This window comes from Phoenix dactylifera, chromosome 16 (genome assembly GCF_009389715.1).
Source record: "Phoenix dactylifera cultivar Barhee BC4 chromosome 16, palm_55x_up_171113_PBpolish2nd_filt_p, whole genome shotgun sequence".
Lineage (NCBI taxonomy): Eukaryota > Viridiplantae > Streptophyta > Magnoliopsida > Arecales > Arecaceae > Phoenix > Phoenix dactylifera.
In genome coordinates, this window is record NC_052407.1 from 10,983,215 (window position 1) to 11,007,225 (window position 24,011).

Consider the following 24,011-nt stretch of genomic DNA (forward strand, 5'->3'; position numbering starts at 1 on the left):
GGCTATATGTATTCTTATTTGAAGGCTTGAAGGCAGATAACCTCCAAGGTGCAGGCTGTTCAGGATGGCCCGTTCCTTACGACATCCATGAGGTTCGGAGTTTCCATGGTCTAGCTTCTTTGTATAGAAGATTTATTCCAGGCTCTAACAGTTTGATGGCTGGTTTTGATGCTTTCAAAGATCTGCATGCAAAGGGCACCTATTTTAAGAACTTGCATGGATGAACTAGGGGCTGGGAAGAGGCTTGACCACAGAGTGCGAAAGGAAGTCTGGCTTTGAATTCCAGACTGCTCATTGAGGGAGAAGATCATTAAGGAGCTCCATGGGAGACACTTGTACAGGAACAGGACACTTGCATTGGTCTCCAGTAATGAAGCGTCACGTCAGCAAGTTCTTAGAGAGGTGATGTTTTCCGGATGTCAAAGGAGAGTGCTACAAATGCTGGTCCTTTGTGCTCTCTATTTACTATTCCCGCAGCCCCATGGGAAAATATGAGCATGAATTTTACTTTTGGGTAGCTGAGGATGCAAGGGGATTAGACTCTCTGTTTGCCGTTGTAAATCGTTTTTTCAAGATGACTCACTTTATAGCTTGCAGGAAAACAGCTGATTATTGCCAAATGATTCTTCAAGATGAAGGTGCGTATGGAGCGCCCAAGATCGTGGCATCCTAGAGAGATGCCAATTCATGAGTTATTTTTAGAGATGCTTAGGGAAGAAGAAGAGTTTTATGTTAAAATTCCATGACATTTTCCATCAGAGGAGGTAGTTTTTGTAATTTACCCTCTTTTTTTACCTAATTTTCAGATTTTATAGCCGAATAATTCTTTTTTTAGTTTACTTTGTAAATCTCATTTATATAAGACAGCCGCAGATTTACTTTGCAGTAGACTGTTTTGATTGATCAATAAATTTTTTTTTAAAGTTTTCTGATTTTATTAGTCGCACTCATGCTCGATCTGTGAGTCGCCGTTCTATCAAAAAAAAAAAAAAAATTCATGAGAAAATAAACAAAACCATTGTCGCCATATTATTTCAAAAACTGTTGTAAGAAGAAATTTAAGATCAGATGATAAGAAGTTAAGCTATGCATTTCTTGGACTCCAAAGTAACCCGGTTCACATAAATTGAAATCATTGTTATCTTTTATATAAAACTTTGCAGACCTCATGCCCATAATGAAAATATTTATCATGCCTTTGTATATCAGATCAGGACATAAAAAGCAGGCATGGTCTTTGTAACTGCAGAAATCTGACTAAGGAATTCTAATTTAAGCCAATTATTTCTGAATTTTTCCCCACTGAAACATCCACATCATGAGATCTAGTTAAATGGTCCATGTATCACAGAATAGAGTAGTTAATCTTAGGAAGAGACAGATTAATCCCCATCTTATATTCCACTATGGAAATCATGAGAACATATAAAAATCAGCATATGTTGCCCACAAAAGCTTAGCTGCTTACAACTTCTGCCAAACATTCTTACCATAATTGTTTTTAATAAGAAAAAAGACTCCATTAACATGGCAAAATCACAGAGAGAACTAGTCATCCACAAGCAGATCCCTATACAATAAGAATTCGCAGCTTGGACAAGTACCACATGAGCACCGCCAAGTCAGTTGCTCAATTGATGAGAAAAAGGACGACTCAGTGGTTACAAGGGGTAGGGGGAAGCCAGTACCACCAAAATGATCAAATAAGTCACCTCCTAAAATTTCGGGTAGTGGCCTGATACGTACGAACTAGCAAACCGACACCTACTCCAATGCCAAGGCAAATGCCGAGACTAATACCCACTCCAACCCTGACACCAGCATTGAACCATGAGAGTTCCCCATCCTCCCCTTCGGCATAGTCTTCACAAGAATAGATACTGTTATAATCCACATCGACATCATTCTCTGGTTTAAAGTCCTTGAACTTTGACACCTGCAAAACAAATTCAGAAGAGTAGAATCTGTTTTAAGTATAAGATGTTCAAATTTGATAGAGTAAATTTAAGAAAGCCTAAAAGTACCTAAAAAATGGAATGAATTTCTCTAAGGATTTAAGTAGCCTACACAAATAGAGACCATCTTTCAATTTGATTGTTTGGCTTTAACTTTGTGCCTTAGAGAAGGATGCGGTATCAAACCTTGCCATCTGGGGTGTTGCCCTTTAATTGTTCCAAAATGCCAAGCGGTTGCTCATTATAAGCACAACTTCAGCTGCGCCTTTAAAGTAGTGGAGCAACCATCTTTCAAGGCACACAAAAACACTCGTTGGAGTTCCATCGTGAGTGCTAGAAATCCATTTAGAAGTTGGCAAAACATAAGACCAGTCAAAGTAGTCATTTGTTCTGTCAATACTTCGTGAAATTATTGTGCCCAACAACAAAGCCTATAAGCACCCCCAAGCATTTCACATAGTTGATGATGTTGCCACTATCTTAAATAGAATTCGGCATCTATTAAAATAGTTGGCAAAAACTCAAAAAAGAAAGGGATGAAAGACAGAAAAAAGGTCTTAGAGGTTTTCTTCTATTTTTGGAACTATGACATAGTAACTATCTAACATATGTATTCACATTATATTCTCTACATTGTTCTACAATTGATGTATAGTTCCTTCACTTGAATATTGTCTTACATCATAGTTACCAATGCATCAAGAGACACCATACTTTGAGGAATGACAGATGAACTCATTTGAGAGACAATGAAAGAAAAATGAAAATAGGTGCATAAACATTACATCATGCCATGGACTGCGTTGTTCCACTAGTTACGTAACATTCATACTCATGATTCAATAAAAGATTGTCAGCTGAATATAGTTTCAAAAGTGAATTGTATCATTGTATGATAAACCATACTAGAACATATGATGATCCATGAATTGTCAGTAAAGTACATTTCATTCAGACTAATGAAATAACTTCAAGACAAACCTTGTAAATCAATGAATCACATGGATTCCACAAAGCTTACGGCCTCTATCAGTACATTCCAACAGAGGCAAGGGAGATGTTGTGGCTATGGAGCTCAGCAGATGCTACTGTATAATTAGTGAATTACATTTAGTCCAGAGTAATATGAATAAAAATCTTGTTAAGACAATTCCATTCATCTCTGAGTTCGATGGATGCTACAAAGCATGTTGCCTCTGTCTCAGTCCATTTTGATAGGTGATGAAGATGTAACTGATGGCACTTGACAATTTTGCATATGAATGAACTTCATTGCCTATCAAAATGGACTGGGACAGAGGCAACATGCCTTGTAGCATCCAGCCAATTTAGACATACATAGAATTGTCATAACAAGAATTTAATTCACATTACTCTGGACTAAGTATAACTCACTAATGAGAAATCGATCCAAATACAAATTCTAAGTCCATTTCCAGTGAAAAAAAAAATCAAATTATTAGCACCATGGATCATCAATATGAATATATCCTTTACCTAACCAGTGGAATAATCCATCCTATGACCAAATGTAACACCCATAGTCATGAAGTCCCAATTGCTTTTTTTTTATTCTCTCTCAAACAAGCACATCTGCCTACTCCCCAATCGAATGAATCTCCAGATGAACCACCAGACTATCGCCTAGGACTATATCAAAGTAAAATAACTTCACAACAGCTGTAGAATAATGAGAACAATATAATATGTATAATATGTTAAGATATTGTACCTCCAAAAATTAAAAAAAATACCTCTAAGACCTATCTTTTATCTCCCACATTCACTTGTTAATTTCTGGTAATAATGCTTCACTTCATCAAACAGTCAAATACATACTTTCTCAATTATATACGAGAGAGGCGGCCACATCAGCAACATCAAGAAAAATACTTGGAGCTGGTCACAAGTTTAGTTGTTTGACACAATAATATGCCAAGTCCTGATGAAATAAATGACTGCTTGGACTAGTTATCTAACTTCCAGCCACCTTCCAAATAGCTTTCCAACATTCACAAAAAAAAAAACTCTTTGTAAGATCTGCATATATCTTGTAACTTCTTGTCACTTCTGGATACATCATTAGTGAGCCTAGACACCCTTACAACATTCTAAACATTGGGAAATGAGATTTGATCAAGGTTTCAAGTATGGTCATGAGGGTTACATACCAGCAGAATACTTACCCCAGTATGCTTGCATACCTATTCAAATTTTGTAGATAAAGGATGATATGGCATTGTTAAACCACAGTATATACCTTGAAATGCCTCAATACAAGGCTTTACATACTCACAGTATGGGAGTTCGTACACACCTTGGATTGGATATGTATTATCGTCATCTCCTTTCAAACAAACATTATGGACCTCAAGCTTCTCGATGAACCACATGCAAGAGTCCCTATTTAGCACATCACCTTTACTTTTAAACCATTAAATCCTAACTGACTTGATTATGTTGCACTGATCAGACAAGAGCTTAGGAATGATTTTTTTGAAAAAAGAAAAAAGTTTGAGCACCTTGTCAAAGGAGTCAAACCACAAGAAATTGACATTAGTTATCAGTGCAAGTAAGCCAATAAGACAAGTACAAGAAGTGAAATTTTGAATTTTCTTACATGAAACTTTACACATAAATCTCACTCCAATCAAATTGAGCACATCTTTATTCTGATTAATTCACTAAAGTACTATTAAATTGTGATTGAAAAACTAGGAAGACTTTGTGCAATTCTGAGGTATAACAGAACTACAAAAATCATGTCATTGGTTTAGATGAAAATGAATCATTACTTACATGACTTGAAAGAAAAGAATCCTTCTAGATCAGATACTGTAATGAGTCTTGAAAACATATACACATGGGATCCAGTAGGCAGAATGTTATATTGACCCTTTCGGCAACAAATCGGGACCATTTGAAATGATGTAATTGAGGTATCAGAAGGAATCAGGTACGTGAATGATGTTATTCCCACAAAATCTCAATTACACCCATGGGCATTATGAACCCAAACATAAGTAAATAACAAGTGAAGCATTGGATATGTTAAATTTTAGATTAGTGGAAGGCTTCAGCCTTCAGGTCTTGATTGAACCTGACTAATAAGAATATATCAACTGATCCAGCCCATCAAGATCTAATCTGACCTAACAAATATATTGAATAGGGTATAAAGAGAGAACTTTATACCCACCATAAAATTAAATGGTCCAAATTGCAAAATCAAACTCTAACCCATTGGATGCGATCTACAACATGTAAATGTCCTTGGACAAAAAATTATATGTTTTGAAATGCCTACACATTACGTCATCCCAAAAATATAGTTGTAGTGGCATGATACAGTATTTTGAGTTTGGGTTACTTGATGTAGGCTAGTACAGTCCTTCACTCTTTGTAAGTGCTAAGTACAATCCTCAAATTAAAAGAAAGAAAAAGAAAATAAATATTAATTAGACTTTTTGATGCTATTTTTAATTTAAATGATCTCATTAAATTACAGCTTGTTGAAATGGGATGTTCATTATGAGTGGAATAGACCAAGTTCCTCGCATTTAACTAAGCATAATCAGTTATGATATCTTAAAGAACTCAATTTTAATCAGCATTTGGTTGCTTTGTATTGCATATCATTATGCAATGTTTAGGAGTTAAGAAAAAGCAAGCTACAGAAATTATAAGCTTTTCACGTTTTGGCTCAATAGAGAAAGAGCTTGGGTGTTTTATTTATTTTCTCTCGCAAAAGGTTAAAATGTCTTCAAATTAACTAAAAATCTAGACAGTATTTTCTCAGGTCTTCTTATCAATTCTCATATACATAATAGTCAGATTTGCTCTTCTTTTTCTGTTTAAGTTTCTTTTTCATCTCCTGTGCATGCATATGCACAGTTTCAGATTCTGGTACTCTCAATCTTCAGCCAGAACTCAATGTTTCTATCTATTTGATTTTGTATAACAATTATGCTGAATCCTGAAGCTTCCTAAACATGTCAACTTGAACCTCTTCTCGGTTGCATGACTTCTGTTTCTCAATTGCATGACTTCTACAAGATGATAATTTTTTTATATAAAAATTCTCTAGGATCAATTGTCATACAGTTATTATTTTCTCCATAGAAGTATATCATTATATTTAACAAACATTTATACTCAACTTTTTTCTTGCACATGCTATTGCTATGCCTTCTAACGTATATTTGGTTGTCCTTAAAAACTTCTCCTCTAGTTGTTGATTTTGTTAAGACTTTTTCACATTATCCTGCATATGGTAAGGCTTGTTACATGCTTTACCTGGAATTCCTTATACAAACACACACATATACACATACATACATACATACATACATACATACATACATACATACACATACATACATACATACATACATACATACATACGTCCATACATATATACATATATTAGGAAATGTGACACTTTCTACTTCTGAACCCAAGTATATAGTCATCTTTTTCATGTGTTAGTCATGCAATTTGACTAAGGAACTTGTTCTAGATGATCAAATTGCCATCCAAAAAAAAAGAAGCAACAGACATTTATAGAATCCAATATTCCTAAATAATTAATTCAACAAAGTGGTATGAGTGCATATGATCCATGGTGACAAAGGAGATGACCAACAGAAATTTTCCATTTTAACTTCCTAAGTTCTACAAGGGCAACTTTGGCACTTGGTAAAGTCAACGAGAGCCTTTTTCAGATCACAAGATTACGAGAGATTGTAGAGGAGCACACCAGGACACAAGATGATGCAAGTCTATCCCAAGCTCAAACTATATACTGGTGCATTAAGGATTTGTTTGGATGCCACTACAAAATCATGAAATGATTTCACACTTTTCATGATAAGAAGGTTGCCTCGTAACTTGTATCATGATAAGAAGATTGCCTCATAATTTGGTTCTAATTTCACACAAAAGAATGGGTAGATCACATAAAACTCTGATAGATATGGATGAAAAAAGATTAGAAGATATAATTTTACCAGACTCTGTTCTAGAAAGGAGCCAATAGAGAATAAAAGCAACCCTAAATATATGGAATAATACTTGCTTGTGATGGTTTAGAGGGGACAAATGAAAATTCGCGGCCTTAGAAAACAGATTATTCATATTTTTCACTTCATCAATAAAGAAAAAGAAAACCATCAATCTTTGAGAAATGCAATTGCATTTAGAGAAAGATCATTGTCTAAAGACTTGCTTAATAAATGACTGTTTGATGTGAAGTCCAAAGGATAATTTGTTCAAAGCAAAGATTTATACATGTGTGTACACTAGATGTATATATGCATGTGCACGAATATATACTAGGTATGTATGCATATACTATAGTTTATTTACATATAATAACAATTTATTGATAAGAAAAGCACATTAAAAAATGTAGTGGCTTAACTCCTTCTCAGTAGGATTTAGTATAAATATATTTGTAAATCAATGGATTTCCAAATCCAGAAAATGGATAGTGCATCACCTTCCTATCTTCGAGAAAATTAGTACACGGACAAGGGCTCAAGTATGCACCTCAAGAAATATCCAAGAAAAACAATGGAGAAATTAATAGCTTTGAAGGTTTGTTTGGATGCTCTAGAAAATCATAAAGTTTCATGATTTTTAAACTTACAAGATATATGTTCAGACCCTAACCAATACATCAAAAATGCCTAAGCGTTGGAGGTGTGTTAGGGATGTAAACCAGGAACATAACAAACCACCACGCTCCGTAGCCTATATCCCTGCCTACCTGGCAACCCAATCTATTGTGGCTCTCACTCTAGTCCAGGCAGCCCCTCCAATATGATAGCTTTCACTCTAGGACAATCAGGTAGCCCTTTCTCTATGGCGGCTGCACCCTTGTCACTAGTGCCATCGTCCCACATTGACTAATAAAAGGGGTGCCACATAGGTTCATTAGCCTGGGCTAGTCCTTCTCTCAACAGTTTAAGCTTTTGGGTTGCGAGTCCATAACAAGTGGTACTAGAGCTAGGCCCATGGTTTGTCACCACCTGTATTGATCATGTGGGCTCCTCACTAGGGGATACCAGGGTCGAAGGTAGACCAGGTAGGGTTGAGTAGGACTTCAACTGTGGGTAGTCCCCCCCTCTCTTGAGTAGGAGCCAACCACGACGAAAGCGTCACGACATTGGGTGGGGGAGATTATTGTAGTTGCATAATAACTAATAAAAGAGATGCCACATGGGTTTATTAGCCTGGGCTAGTCCTTTTTCCAACAGCTTAAGCTTTTGAGTTGTGAGTCAATGACACTAGGCCCTTTCCACAGTGGCTCTCACTCTAGCCTTTTTTCTTTTTCCAGGCAACCCTTTCCACCGATTGCCTCTTCCATGACTCAAACTCCAGACATAGGGCTTGATTTGATACCAAACATTAAGACCCCTGACCAAGTACAACAAAAAAAATGCCTAGGCATTAGAGGTGCATTAGGCTTAGGTCTTAACCAGGTACCTAACATTATGATAATATGGGGTATTTGGTTGTGAAATGAAATTGGACAAAAGATAATTATGAAATTGAGAATGTCTACTTTGAGTAGAACTTTTCAAATCCACATTTGTCTATCCTTACAATCTTACATTTCTTTCCCACCTTTAAAACTTCCCTTACAACAACCAAAACCTCCTAAAAGATGTCAAGTCCCACAATGAAGAAAAATAATCTTAAAAAGGGATTTTTTAAAAAATTTAAAACATTTTGACTTATAAAGAGTAAATATTAAGGTACCAGCAATGATCTACATGTGAAAAAAAGCCCAAATCCAGCAGGTTGACAGTGTTATAATGCATAAACGGGGAAAAAGGAAAGAAATGATAAGGGTTCGACCAACCTTAGAACCCAGAATTATAAACCATACCAGAAGCCAAAACATTATAAAAACAAATATTAGTGCCTCCCATGTGGATTTTGACTAATGTTGTCTGGATCGAGATCAAGTGGCAAATTATAGAGGGGTCAGATCATATGATCATGGATCACAAGATCCTTTCTAGATTCTTTCATATTTACATTCTGTAGACACATTCTACAGTATGTGAATCTGTCCACAGCTTAAATATTATAAGTTATCTTATATCATTTATGGAAGTGGTATGTATAATCACTAAAATAAATTTAAGAAAAAGGTGATATGATTCAGGATCAAATGGATTTCGAACCGAAAGAAAGTACATAAAACAAGAAGTTTAAAGACTGAATCATATGTGTTGCTCATAACCTTATCCATATAAGAACATGATTATGTTGCCAGATAAGTGCCCACAAGCAAAACTATGCAGTTTAAAGAGCATAATCCAACATATGAAATATGTTGGAAAAGATCATGCTAATTCAAGAAACTTGGCTCATTCATCGAACAACGCAAAGAATGATAAAAACATATCCGTTTATCACATGCATAATGAGAATCTTGGAGATCATCTATTACCTGCAAAGCATCCTCAGATGGCACCTCTTTCTTCACTTCATCTGTCTCATACTCAAGAATTGAATTTAGCCCCACTGTCTTCTGTTGCTTCCTCCGGCAATCAAGCTGCAGAGTCTTAGTCAAGATAATGGGATTGCCCGAGAAACACCCAGCAACATACACCTCTAGCACGGGCGAAGGAATCTCTGGACTCATATATTGCTTGCCTTTCAGAAAGCCATTATCAACCGACATCACAGATTGGCATCTCATGCTCCATTTCTTGCCATGATTTTTTGATTCCCCTTTCAGGACACTACTATTGCACAACTCTAGGACTCCAGCAAGCAATAGATTATTTCCATCAAAGACCTCAAATCTCACACTTCCGGTCATCCTTATATTATCCGTGCTGACAAATGTAGCTTCTTCTGATTTCTTGTCAACTCTGTCCCTTCTAAGCAAAGAAGAAACGCATTCTGAATAAATGCTACTTCTACGACCATTCACTTCGAGGATGGTGTCGGGGGTCAGTGGAATATGGTTAAGGGTGAGATGCTCTGGTGTTGATTCATCAACCTCAAAGTTGCTCGCCCTCACATAAAAGACCTTCAGGTCGAGCCAAGGTGAAGACTTGGGAAGGTAAAGGGGGTGCATAATGATCTTCCTTTCAGAATCCTGCGATGACTCTCTACTGAGCGGATCATGATGAGACTCCATGATTGAAGTAAGAAGTAACACCCTCTTAGCAAAAGTTCTTATCACATTAAATCGGATGCCGGGAAGAGAAAGAGTTAACAATTGGACAAAAGTGCCAGGCCCGTCACAGTTCTTTCATCTGTGAAGCCAAGCAACAGCATCAACAGCTGATGCTAAGGAACTGCAGGAAGAACATAATCAACTAAAAGAAATCCTAAACTAGATATTCAGACTGAGATGAAGTTGCTGGGTTGGTGGATGTGGATGTAATAAAATAAGTATAATTAAATGAAGCACAAGCCAATAAAAAGAAAAAAAGGAAAATAATGAGAAACCAGCAGAACTCAATAACAAGAAGACTGATCTCTGAAGAAAATGGTTTTGTTTAACAGTTCAAGTTTAAATAAAAAGAATCCCTCACAGAAGAGAATAAATCGATCAGGTCACATGTATTCTCACCTCATGCATCGCAGTGCTACTACTGATACCAATCAAAACTTTGGAAAACACTTTCTTCCTTTTGCAAGAAAGCCATAACATACGAAAGCTACAAATAGAAGATAACTACAAAAAAAGAAAGAAAGAGACTAAGATCTAGAATCCAAGAGCCCACAGATAGTGTAAACCTAGTTCTAATACAGAGCAAAACAGTTCTATAATCACACTAATCGACAAGGCAGAAACTGACCTATTTTTACACTTCTACCTCTATAGTTTTTTTTATAAAAAAAAAAGAAGGAAAAGTCAAACGACTAACAGGAAATTCAGAAGATGAACAAGAAAGGAAGAAAAGATCGATTTGCCACGTAATTAAATTCACAAAGAAGAGAAGGCCTCCATCAAATAAAAGTAAGGAAAGCAAATGTAAAAGAAAAAACAAAAAAGGAAAAGCTAGGGTTAGAAAGAGGAGATTAAGAGGAGAGATAGCCTACCAGCATGACTGAAACAGGTGAAGCAGATAAGAAAAACATCACCTTCAACATCAAATATGAAATAATAAAGAATTATAACAAATCCGTCCAAAATCTACAACAAATGAGCAGCTAACGAACAATCCGAATCGGAGCACGTGCCGTCCCCCAATCCCCTTCTCAATTCTCACCATGCGTTGATGAGAGGAGGGCAACGAAGGAAAAATTCATAAGAACAATTGTGATTAGAACGAAAGAACGGGTTTTTGTCTTTTGACCTCGATAGGCTCAAAGACGAGGAGGAGGAGGAGCGATTACCTTCACCGCAACGTGGAATTACCATGCTATCTTCCTCCCGTCTCATTCCTAATACCGGGACCAAAACATTTGTACAAGGCTTATTTAGGTAGCTATATATTACAGCCACAAAAAAAAAATAAAACTCTAGAATTAAAGAAAGATTAGTGTCAAACATGGTGGCTATGATTGAGAAAGGTTCCTAGAATTTTAATCTGTAACTTCATCTTGTGCCTTTCTTAATACTTGACTAATTCAAGTTGCCACGCATCATCAAGTAATTTTTATGGGTGATTTTTTTTTAGTTACATCAACATTGATTTTTAACATAAAATTTTATAAAATATATTTTACAATTTAAAATTATTTTTAATAATACACCATATATATTCTTAAGTAATATGGTTTCAGACCATGCACATTTTCAAAGAAGCTAGCGGAGCCGCGAGTGGGTGGCCTCGTATGTGGCTAATTATGTTGGAGATGTCCAGTAAGTTGGAAGAAAAAGTTGCTTAGAGTGCTTCATAATTTACTATTTTTTGATTTTTTTTTTAAAGATCTGTATTAAAATGGTACAAATCATTTGTTTTAGAAAAAAAAAAAAAAGAATATAAGAAGAGAAGATGACAGACATATATGGTGAGCCCTCGCATGCAGGCACATCGAGAAAGTTGATGTTATATGTCAGAATAAACTTTGTATTAGTAGAAAGCATGTCCCGTATAGAAACAAAAAGATATTTATCACAAAAGATCGTAATCATCCATGCTTGCTCTCAAGCGACCATGACAAGCCATGCTTAAAGTTATGTGCATAGCCCTTGCTTAATACGAGGCCATATAGGGAGTAATTTCTACTATACAAGCAAATTTTCTCAAAGCCCTATACACTGTCCTCAAACCTTTGCAAAAGCTGCTGCCCTTCAACAATACCCCAAAGTCGTTCATTGATGAAGGGATCGATGGAGTTGACTTCCGAGACATCACTGGAGAAGATGACGAGCAGTATGGCTCTGTATTATTTCGATGATGAAGAAACGGAGCTGGTCATTGAGATAGATGTAATCCACAACCCAGTTCAAGAATCGCCCGAGAAGAAGAATACTGAGGAGATGGATTGATGTGCTGAGTTTTTCTATTAATGATGGCGTTGAAGGAGAGCGAGGGGAAGTGTTGAGGTATACCGTTGAAGATGAGTTTGGAGAGAGAGGATGTTTACCATGCATGGAGGACTGCAATGTCGAAATAGAAGTGAGTCGAATGCCTTTGCTTGCGTGTCTTCCATATCCATTGCCTTGCTCGAATGTTGGCGGAGGGTTGACTCTGCCCTTTCTGCAGGTACTTTCTGATTTTATTTTTGCTTTGGATGGAACCTGTTCTGGTTGCTTATAGCCAAAGGTTCTCTATTCTGTAGCTGTGCTTGCTGCTTTTGCTTCGTATCATGCACATATTCCAAGATGTTCTGAAGGTCTGCTCATCCTATGGTATTCATCATCTTGAAAAAAATATCATTTGCTTCCACTTGATGAAGGATATGTAGTGTTAACCCTCTCAAATTCTCTCAAAGAATGTTATCCTTTCGAAAATGGTATATGTATCTTAGAATGTACCTGGAATGAGTGCAAACAAGGTTTGTTCATTGTTGGTGAACTATGAGGTTGCCCATTGCAGCGTCTAGGCCACAAAGAACACCCCAATCTCAGCTGAATTGCAAAAAGAATGCAGTTGCCCATTGCAGGTAGGTACATTTTGGGCATGCATAGGAGTGATGTCTTCTTCAATGTTCAGCTGTTTACTAGCATTCTGCATGAGCAAGCGGGAATTATCGCTTGTGGTGCGACGAGCTACATTTCACATATGATGCATGCTTATTTTGCCTTTTTTCTTTAACTAGTGACTCGAAAGACAAAAGAAAATTAGAAGAGGAAGATTAGATGGTGAAAGGAGTTAATCTGAAGGGTTTGAGAGAAGTGGCGTTGTTAAGGATAGAATTCGAAAGATACAGAGAGATTGGAATAGAAGCAGGATAATGGTAGAAGGATAATACTTTAAAGAACAGCCATTATAATGTGTTAGGGTTTCAAAGGCCACAATTAAATTACATGTATATATTAGTAATGCTGATTCACAACAATTGTGTTGTCTCTGAAATCACAAATTACAAAGATGATGCTTGAAAATTGTAATAACAGAAAATTTTAATTTATTCCTCTGAAAATAACAAATCCATGTCCTTGACATAAGGAGTTTAATTTAAAATTTAGTAAAAGATAGGCGAAGGTCCGGCATGACCAAGGTGCTAGCTTGAAGGTGAAGTGACAGTAATTGCACCCTTGCTAGGTTTGATATGCTATACTTGTAGATCTGTCACTCCAGCAGAGATGAAGAAAATACCTGCCAGGATGTGTTATGACATGTCTTGCACACATATAAAGTGTATCATAAATACAGTGCATGACTGCATGGTGCTAAAAAATTTACTGTTAAGGAGCCATTTGAAGCATTGTAGATAGTCCTATAGTGTAGCTCAAGCTGCAATGCAACTCGAGTTGCCAGCAGTCCACCTGCAGGGCTCCGACTTCCCCTAGGGCATCTTTATTTCACTATTTCTTTTTGCTAACCGAGCGTTCCGACTAGTTCCATAAATTAATATAACCATGCATTAGGTATCTATGTATACGGTAATATAGATGTATGCCCGGAGTTTTGATGTTTTTAGATGTTGAGGATTTGTCATATCTAACACCAAAAAAACCTTTGAAAGTGATAGAAGGAAAGACATGTCCATGTTATTTTGCTTCGACAATTTTATCGTTCAAAAGTGCAACATGATCAAAACAGGTTTTAATTGTAGAATATCCTTTTAAAGATTAGGAATAAGACTGACGTTACACAAATCGATGGTATTTCTTCGATTTAACATCCCCAAAATGCAATCAAAGCATAGCAATAGTGAAAAGGAGTAACAGAATATGTGAAGTTCAAGGATCACCAGCGACTCAACAAGCATGACCTGTATTAAGGAGGATTTTGGAAGTACCATCTTTCCTATAGAGCAGTCACAGGGTTTTGAAGAAGAGTTGCTCTTGAATAAGCATAACAAGTAGCTCAAGTTGCTTGAAACTTGGGCAGCCTTCTATCTTTTATCACCGAGGACCAGCAACATCTAGGCAACATAAGCAAGAAAACCCTGAGCAGGACAATCTATGTGGAGCAATGAAGTTCACTTTCTTGAAGAAACAACCAAGACAGACGAACAATAAGAATTATCACTCGATCATCTGTAGCAAAGAGAAGAGACATAGGGACAAATCATGGTTTTAACAGAAGGGATTTTGAGGTTGCCAACAGGTTCTTGCTGCACCAGTGCTGAATTATAGGTGATATGCAACAAGTTACCATTTTACTCACCAAGCCTTGAATGTGGTGGTAAAGGATTACTAGTCAAACAACAAATGGGGGCTTACCTTAAAAAGAAACACTGGTGTATTTCTGATACAACCTCAACTTCAAACTTAGTCTAGCATAAGTAAACAAAATGGACAATAGAATTCACTGATCAGCGGTTGCATAAAACAGATATGATTCCAACTGCTGACCATAGATAAAGAATATCATACTATTGCTACGACCGAACTAGAGACTGAATTACTATAACAAAATATGGAATTTTGAACAGTGGTCAGATAAACACAACAGATGCAAGTTGCATGCTTTTTTTATTGTTTTTGATCTCTATGTACAATAGTATGCTACACTAAAGCAAGCCCCTAAATTTTGAGTATTTTGCATAGCATTCATGCACTCACAAACTGAAGAGTTCTACATGGTCCAGTGCGCTGTCCAATCTGTTCCCTGAGTTCCTAGAGGCACCTTTTGTGGTAACAGAATGGTCCTAACCAGTATAATTCCTATAAGATCCACTAAATATTATTGCAGCATAGGGAACTAAAATATGAAAAATACTATATCAATGTTAAAGAGATTAGATGCGGCTATATCTGCAAGCTCCAATCTCTTGTGCTGGTGATGGTGTGGCATCAAATGCGATACCTGGGGATGCCTAGGGCATGGATAACAAATATCATGTTTCTATGCTAGAGACTCATGATATCATTTTCATAACTATGTTACTTAGACGCTCACATCCAGCTCCAGAAATCTGCATCAAATGTATATCCAAGTTGAATACGTATTAGACATTTGGACATTTATGAAGTTCTTTGATTACCACTTTTAAGGACTTGCAGAAAATTGAACTCTTCGAACGATAAGCTTGAGCTTCCATTTTGACATTGGAAGCAAGTATTTATAAGTTTATGTCACTCAGAAACAACAAAGAATACATTCCATGATGCTCAAAGCACCAAAATTCAATCAACGATTATAGTACTAAGTAGCCTTATTTTGAAAAGATGACATGCTCTCTTTCAAATGCATCAGTAGTAATAATTCGGTAACATTGGTTTCCATTTGCTGCTTACTACAACATGAGATTTGTATGCTGTTACATTATTTGGCTCTCAAAGTGATAAAAGAGAAGCTCTATAAATTAGCTGCCCAACACAGAACCAGTAAACCTTGGTCACAAGCGTAAAGAGCATCCTATATCACGAAAGGGGAAGCAAACCAGGCTTGGAATAAGTAAACTAAGCAATGAAGAAACTTTAAAGATACCTTATTATCAATTAAACAATGCATTAACTAATTGAACTTGCGTGATTGAAAATTTCTCACATAAAATTGACATTAACATGCCAATTTAAGTCCTCTAAATACAAATAAGAATATTGAAGCAATGTTTCATAAGTAAAAATATTTTCAAGAAATGCTAAAAGCCTATAACCTCCTCTTTCTTTTTTCACACTAAGGAACCCAGAAGGAGTGCATAATCTAGCAAAATGTTCTGCAATAACCAGGAAACAGAACAAGTATAGGCTAAATGCGAGGGTCGAGGGGACTTGGTTCCATTTGTTGGCAACCCTCCTCTCAATGCAAGTATATCTGTTTACATTTGTTATTGATGCAGCAACCTTAACTACAATCATCCAGCCTCCACCCAACTATCTGGAGGTTTGGCTACATGTTACAAATGCAAAATTCACCAACTTCTTAAAACAGAATTTTTGCATTGTGATTTGCATATGATGCATGAGATTAGCTTATGGGGGAGTGCTTAATTAGAGTCACAGCGACTGGGAAAAGAAGAGAGAGAGAGACAGAGAGAGAGAATCAAAATTATGTAATTATATATCAGACTATAACTAGAAGAACTGCGGCATCTTGAGAATGAGCATAGAGTCAAAAACGTAATTAAACTTCTTCTGATTATTTTATTCCTCTATTTTGGTGATGGCGAGGAAAAGCATCATAAAAAGCTTCAGAAATCGAACGAAGAATTTGTAGTATTCCGAAAAAGCAAAGAGCTCAGGATGTTAATACCTTAGATATTTTTGTCCTTCTTACAGTTAACCCATCTCTTAGCCCGTGCCTCTTGAACACCTGGGGTCCCCTGGCCAAGAGCCAAGTCATATGCAATTGAGCGCATCCCCTCTCCTGCCCCTAAATTTTGGAAAGTCTTTTAAAGGCAATATACACAATCCGCCCCTTCAATGTGAAGAGATGCCCTCTGCATGCCATATGTTTTCTCACATTTTCAAACCTTTTAAGTAGGATTTGACTTCCTCCCAATAGATAAATCTAAATAAAATGTTTTTCTTTTAATATCAATTTTTTAAAATTTTGACACTCATCATATATAATTTGCCCAGCCAAATTATTTTTCTTATAAAATTGGCTGCTATAATCAAGGACTTCTTGTTGGAACAATTCTATTTCATTATAAAATTATTTTCATTAAATGGCAATTGAGCATCAAACGTCACCATTTATATTCGCTGAATCACACAAGTCTAGTATGAATACATCCAATCGAATAAAAAAATAAAATATCAAAGAACAAGAGTGGCATGGTTGCATAATCATCCTCCGACATAACATTAGAGTGTTCTGCAACACATTTCACCACTTTGTTAGCCTTAGGGTAGACATCATTGGCCCAAAAAGTGATACAATCCATCATCAAACACTAAATGTCATGGAGGAAGAGGTGTTTGTATGCAACCCAAACTGTCTTTGAATCCAACCAGTCATAGTAGCTGAATCACTCTCCAAGTAGATAAAATCAACCTGCAAACAATCTTGCATAACTAACACCTGCCCAAGATGCCCTCGACTTAGCTCCAAGGATGGTGGTATCAAGAATTTAATAATCAAAATTATTCAAAAATTATTGCTTACTCTTTGAAGCTTTGTTAGTACAACTTATAAAAACTCAGGACCTCGTTTTACTTCACTCTACAAAAGCTAGCTAATGAAGCGTGACATTTTACTTATAATGGCAAATGAGTCAAACTAGAAAGATCCATGGCCAACAACTTCCCAAACAGTTTTAAGACTGCAAAATAAAAAAATGACTCTCAACTATATTAATGATTTTTTAAAAAAATGGATGCAACAATAAATTTTTGGATCACCACTCACCAGTAGCTTGCCTTCTGCAAATAGTAGCACCACTGAAGATCATAGGCAGCCAGATAAACGACAACGTATGTCAAACAACTTAACCTCAAATGTGAAACCAAGAAAATGCCATAGAAACGCCACTAAGAATAAGTACAACAATAACTTCCACAAAGAGATATTCTGTAAGCTGAGCAAGCAAACAGACATCAACAATAACATCAAGCTGGTTTGATAATCAGATACAGATTTATATGAACCAACCATTATATCAATTGCATAATACATGAATAGCTACTATCCAAGAAGACAACTTTGAAAACAAGTTAAAGCGAGTAGAGTTCACTGGAGTAGAGACACTCATCCACAAGCTGGCGAAGGTTGGGATTCTCAAGTGCTGCAGCAACTCTTTCCTTGTCATTCAACTGTTTGTTAACTGCACAAATTCAAGTCCACCATCAGTCGTCTCCTGTTCATGCAATTTTCTCCTAATTCAATTTATTAGGATAATGATCCTTCTTGTAAAGTCAGCACATGACAGAAGATAGAAGTCAAAAACTGATAAACAGCATGACTTTTTCCCTTTTCCAAAAGTCTTTTTTTTTTTAGCAAAAAGGTGAGACAATAATCTCTTGCAAAAAGAAATAGGAGGCGCAAACAGCAGAAGCAAACAGCAGATGGAAGGAAAGACGGTTAAAAACTAAATCCTTCCTGGCATAATAGATGCAAGAGATGTCATGGGTGCACGTAAATGATACAAAACAATCTAATACATAATACATAGATAGATGGGTTAACTGGGCTAATATGCTACTCATACGAGGACCTAAGGAGAAGGGAAAAGATATTGCCAAACAACCTTCACCCCTAGTGAGCAGAGTTGACATGGAATCCCAGGTTTTCTTTTAAATTATAAGTTTATAAAGTGTGATTTCATGAACCCTGAATCTTTGCAGGCCATGGAGATTTTCTGGGAAAAGCACCGTCCATGTGGTTGATGAATAATGTCATTGCTGACCGCTTCACATGGACTGGAGGTTAGGATGAGTGAGGAAGAGTTGGCAACCAAAGAGTATTGCATCACTTGCAAGGACATGCATCCAATGGCCAGAGTTGATGCAAGTTTTATAATTTAAAATTAGCAATTAATAAAAAAAAAAAAGATCGAGTTCCGAAGAATTCAGTATTCCAAAGCTAACCTATATGTTTGTACATGAAAGAAATTCTCAACTTGTAAATTCATTCTTTAAATAAAAGTAATCACTTCAATAAACTCTAGACAGTTTTAAATGATAATTGTTACATAAACATATCAAGTATTTCTTGTCTTTCAGTTCCATATATGCATTCTTTCAAATTGGTGCGCAAACAGGTTTAGAACCACAATTAGGGAATCTTTCTTCTAAATGGACTGTTCGAGCCTCAAGGATCAAGAAATATTGCAACAAGAAACCAGACATATGCAACTATATTGGTGAAGGGTCAATCCTACTGAGCTGGGAACTTGCAGGGAAGACTGAAAAACAGGGAAAACAGTCTCCGGACATGGAAGAAGGGAGAGGAAAAGAGAGTAAAGGTGAGAGGGGCAGGAGCGAGGGAGTGAAGAGGCAGGATTGTTAATTGACCACTTACCCCAGAAAGATCTCCTTAACCGAACTTAATTAGGGGAGGGAGGGGGTGGAGGTCCACCAGTATTTAGTTAAAAATTTTCTATGCAGTCAAGTTAGTCTAATATGAATCTGCAAGCTTATTTGATTCTAAATGATGTCCTCGAACCAGGATAACAAATAAAAATTAAAAATGTGTAGGAAGTGCTGCAAAGGATGACTTATAAGAGATACAAACAAGGCTCAAATGTAGTATAGGATGGAAGCTAATACTTAGAAGGAGATTGCTTATTTTATTTATTTTTCATTTGGACAAAATGAACCAATACCACTACTTCAAAACAAAACCTAATGATTGTGAAGCATGGTACATCTGCCACCAGTGTCTCAACATTTACACAGCACAACTAGGCCTGTGTGCGCCAAAGGAATCTACCATGAACTTGTTGGGCATCTACTGTCCTCACCTGATTCTTCATCTGCATGAGAACCTGGAGTTACATTTATGTCAACCTGCAATTGCCAATCATCAAGGTCATGTTTAAATGCATCAAGCTAATAATGGCATCCATACCAAGACAAAATTCAAAAGTCATAATATTGGTAATTGGAAGATTTTTAATGCAGTTAGAGTCATCTTGATAAGCCATGTGCATATGTTTCATGTGTCAATCATTTGTCCAACATTCAAAGCAAACTGCAAGAGTAAATTAAGCCTGGAAGTTGTTGCTATCTCTGATTGAAACCTCATTTTATTCTTTTAAAGATAACAGCTGTATCAGCTTTTCTGAGTAATTAATTGCGAGAGAATAGCACTCACCAGCCTAAGCTCAGCTGGTTAGCATTTGTCTCCACTTGGGAGCGGTCCAAGGTTCAAAGCCTGGTGGAGGCATCCCCACCGTGGTTCTCAAAAAACAGTGCAAGTAAAGCAATACCTTACTTAAGGAAACAAATTAAAATCAGAAAAATACACTCTTCACACATCACACATGGTACAGTCATGCATACAAAAGCTTTGATACATCTACAAATGCTAGGATTAGAATTACATGGGTGACAATCACAGATTGAACTGACACAAGCACACAGTAAAAAAATACTCCTGAACATGCATGTAGAACAACTGTTGCTCAAGTTCATGAGATGGTAACTTATTTTGACAGACCCCAGGCTATGTTCAGTATATGCCCTAACCAGCAGTCTCCCATTACTCATGCCTTTCACCGACATCAAAGCAGGGTGATCTTCGATGCTTTGTATGTTCTTGACCAGATTCTCAAAGAATATCTCACAAGTCATAGACCAAACTCCAAGTATTTCTCAATCAAAATATAACCGTAGACGTTTTGTTGCACAATGCTAACCTGTTATTACACATTTTATAAGTTAAGTTATAGCAAATTCAAATGAGTAATTTTTGGTTTCACGATATTCAACTGATATAACAGTAGACGGAGTCAAGAATTATGGCATTTTAGGACCATTTTAGAAAGTATACACTAGTATGGGTTTGAAAGTGATAGTACAGTGGATGGCCATTTTAGGTTCAGAATTTTGTTTTCTTCTTGCTTGAGATCTCCCAGCTTATACGACTAAGGGGGCATCATACTCAAAACCATGACAACAATATCCTCTCTCTTATGCCATTACATGCCAAACTAAGATATAGAATCCCATGAATTAACGGCTGATCTCAAGCCTCAATATATATACATCTTGTTCCCAACTAAAGAGACCATTAAACCAATTCCATCAAGATGTATTTCCTTTAAAAAAACAAAAGAAAAAAAAAAGAAAAGATGTTCAACAAGATGTATACATGCGAACAGATGAGAGAGGCATATAGTAAGTCTAACAGCGTGACAATGGTAGGCTAACATTTTGTTCATATATACTTTAAATTCCTTTCATTTCCTAGCCGCATCATGAAGTTTCAAGAAAAGCTAAAATGTAAAAAATTACACAGCAAGATAAAGAACACAAATCGGTATTTTCAACAAAATCACCCAATACCATAAGAGAGAATGCAGTATATCATATCAAACAATGAAAGGTACCAAGACATACTCATAGACATATTTTCCATCTTTTCGAGCATGCTAACTGAAGATATATATACGAAAGATAATCAAATATAAGTACCAAAGATATGTAGAAGACTTTTGAGGATTTAACCAAATTATCTAAGGATGTATAGCTTATTATCCTATACAAGGAAGCAAAATAATTACACCAAGATTTTCCATCTCATCAAAAGAAGAGAATAATTGAAAGTATACAACATTTTTTTTCCTTTACCTATTAAATTGCCTCCATTTAATATATTTCACAAGCTAGTTTACAAATAAACACAATAATTCAAAGTGATTTTTTTGAATGGTGGTCACAGAATTATTACCGTAAAGAAACTAGAAGAGACAGTATCATATCATCAGCCATGAAACACAATTTCTTGACAAAGCTACCAAAGAAACAAGAAGTGTGTTTAGGAACAAAACTAACCTTGAAATGCGGGGGAAAGCACTGCATCAGCTTAACCCTCAAGCACAATCCTATTACTGTGGCCATACTACAGTATTGAACCGTTGGTGTGAAGGTTATCCTACAAATATGGAAAATATCAACACTGTGAGAATAAAGGAAAAGCTTGACATCGCCTTGTAAATCATCATCGAAATCCAACTGAGAATGAAAAGATGGTGATACGGCAAAACATTTTAAAGTAAGATAATCTATTTATAGAACAAAAGTACCTTTTCTAATCGCGGGAAGAAAATAATCTATTGCTAGAACCACAATCAGCAATCCTTACCATCACAAGCAATAAAAGCATGAGCTTCATGATATTCTCATCACTATCCATTCCTATAGAAAGATCTATATACCATCAGCACAAACCCTTTCCAACCCCTCCTTACAATCTCAATGTGTTTAGTTTACTAAGAGTCAAATTCCTCCCTACACACTTGCCCGTTCTCCTCTCTTTGTTACCACAAGGTCATATCATAGCAATCACTTCAACGTCTTCTAGCATTCCTAAATTCACAGCACAAAATCTCACCTTTTTCATCTCTTCAAATTAACATTATAAAGGTAAGTTAAAGGGGTAAACAAACAAAATCACTTACCCAAAAAAAAGTAAACAAAATCAATTTTTTTTACAAAGATTAGATCATCTAGAATTTCTCCACTCAACATGAAATTCATCGGCACATTTTTATTAGAAAGTTAATATTCAAAAGGAGTTTAAATACATAAAATCTAATTATGGTGAATAGGAAAAATCCATGCTTACTGAATGCGGCCGAGCTTCTCGTCGACGGTGATGGACTCCTCTGAGAGAACACTGAGCTGCTCCAAGGAGTAAGGGTGCTCAGGATCCCTGATATCCCTCACGGAATCTGGTGAATTGAGTCAAGAATCAACCTTTGTACATCCCACTCTCCGCGTACACTACTATTAGGGGAGTAGAATGAACCAGTAGATTTCAAAGCATTAAGAATAACGATAGTCATGAGAAATAAAATCCGAAACTCATAAGCTATTATTGACCCGAAATTAACTCCAAATCTTTCTTAAGTTTCCATTTTTTTCAGAAAACGAAACTAGTATGAAGTTCAAGCATTTTTTTTTTCAAAATTTAGTGCGAAGAAAGGGAAAGAGAGGAAGGACAGAGGAGGAATGGATCTATTGAGAACGACGATCAATTCAGAAAAATAATAAACTATAATAGCGAAGAAATGAACTCCAAATTTTTCGCAAGTTTCGATATTTTCCCAGAAAAGGAATCTGACACTAATTGAAGCGTTTTATAATCAAAAAAAAAAAAAAAAAATCAAGCGTGGAGAAAGGGAGAAAGGGGGAAGACCAGAAAAAGAATGGATCGCAATGAGGTTGTCAATTAATTAATAATTTAACCAAAAAAAACTAATAAGCTATTACCGCAACGAACTTAACCCCAACACCTTCTCAAATTTCTTTCCTTTTTCAAGAAAAAGGAAACTTCTATCAATTTCCAAGAAATCAGGTGCGAAGAAAGCGTCATCGGACTGAGGATACCAAAGACGTCGAGGCGATCGACGGCGTCGTCGGCGTGGGAATCCTCGGCTCGAGCGACCCTCTCCTTCTTCGCGTGGACCACCGGGTTCGCGTTGATCAACCCTAGCGTCATCTCCTCCTCGCTTCTTCTACCACCTCCAGTGCTCTCCCCCCGTCTCTCCCTTAGGTGGATTTTGGCTTAAATATATTCAGTCGGCGGGCGATCTAGGGGTAACTCCGTAACTGTCGCGACGCTGAACCGGACCGGAGATCGCTGCGGTTTTGGGTGGTCCAGACTCGAGTCCCAGATTGGTCCGCTTTGGTTGAATGATTCGATCTCAACAACTGCAAGATTTTGTACAAGGAGATCATCGCAAGATTAAAATTAATATAAATATAGATAATAAAATAACTGTATTTGATTGCACCCTATGATCCTATATATAATAGTGATTCTAAATCATCCTTATTTTGCAAATCACCACCTAATTGTGACCGAATATCTGCTCTTGAGGTTAGAAATTCAAAACCATCTAAAT

General features: G+C 36.5%; 2 protein-coding genes across 3 annotated transcripts; both read right to left on the reverse strand.

Moving 5' to 3' along the window:
• Window positions 1-1,367: 1,367 nt before the first annotated feature.
• LOC103702717 (uncharacterized protein At1g01500-like) lies at window positions 1,368-11,321 on the reverse strand. Of its 2 annotated transcripts, XM_039114504.1 has the most exons (3): window positions 9,421-11,321; window positions 2,142-2,386; window positions 1,746-1,936 (listed from the first exon to the last, which is right to left on the reverse strand). In XM_039114504.1, exons 1-2 carry the CDS (start codon window positions 10,117-10,119, stop codon window positions 2,165-2,167), a joined length of 921 nt encoding a protein of 306 aa, XP_038970432.1. In that variant the 5' UTR covers window positions 10,120-11,321; the 3' UTR covers window positions 1,746-1,936; window positions 2,142-2,164. The 2 variants fall into 2 exon arrangements, with proteins under 2 accessions (XP_008783482.1, XP_038970432.1); XM_008785260.3 differs by lacking the exon at window positions 2,142-2,386 and having other exon boundaries at window positions 1,368-1,936.
• A 6,615-nt stretch (window positions 11,322-17,936) lies between these two features.
• On the reverse strand, window positions 17,937-23,664 carry LOC103702718 (protein AE7-like 1). The gene is made up of 5 exons (XM_008785266.3): window positions 23,494-23,664; window positions 22,730-22,835; window positions 21,937-22,036; window positions 19,902-19,947; window positions 17,937-18,263 (listed from the first exon to the last, which is right to left on the reverse strand). The coding sequence occupies exons 1-5, from the start codon at window positions 23,603-23,605 to the stop codon at window positions 18,154-18,156; spliced, it is 474 nt and encodes a 157-aa protein (XP_008783488.1). The 5' UTR covers window positions 23,606-23,664; the 3' UTR covers window positions 17,937-18,153.
• Window positions 23,665-24,011: the final 347 nt, after the last annotated feature.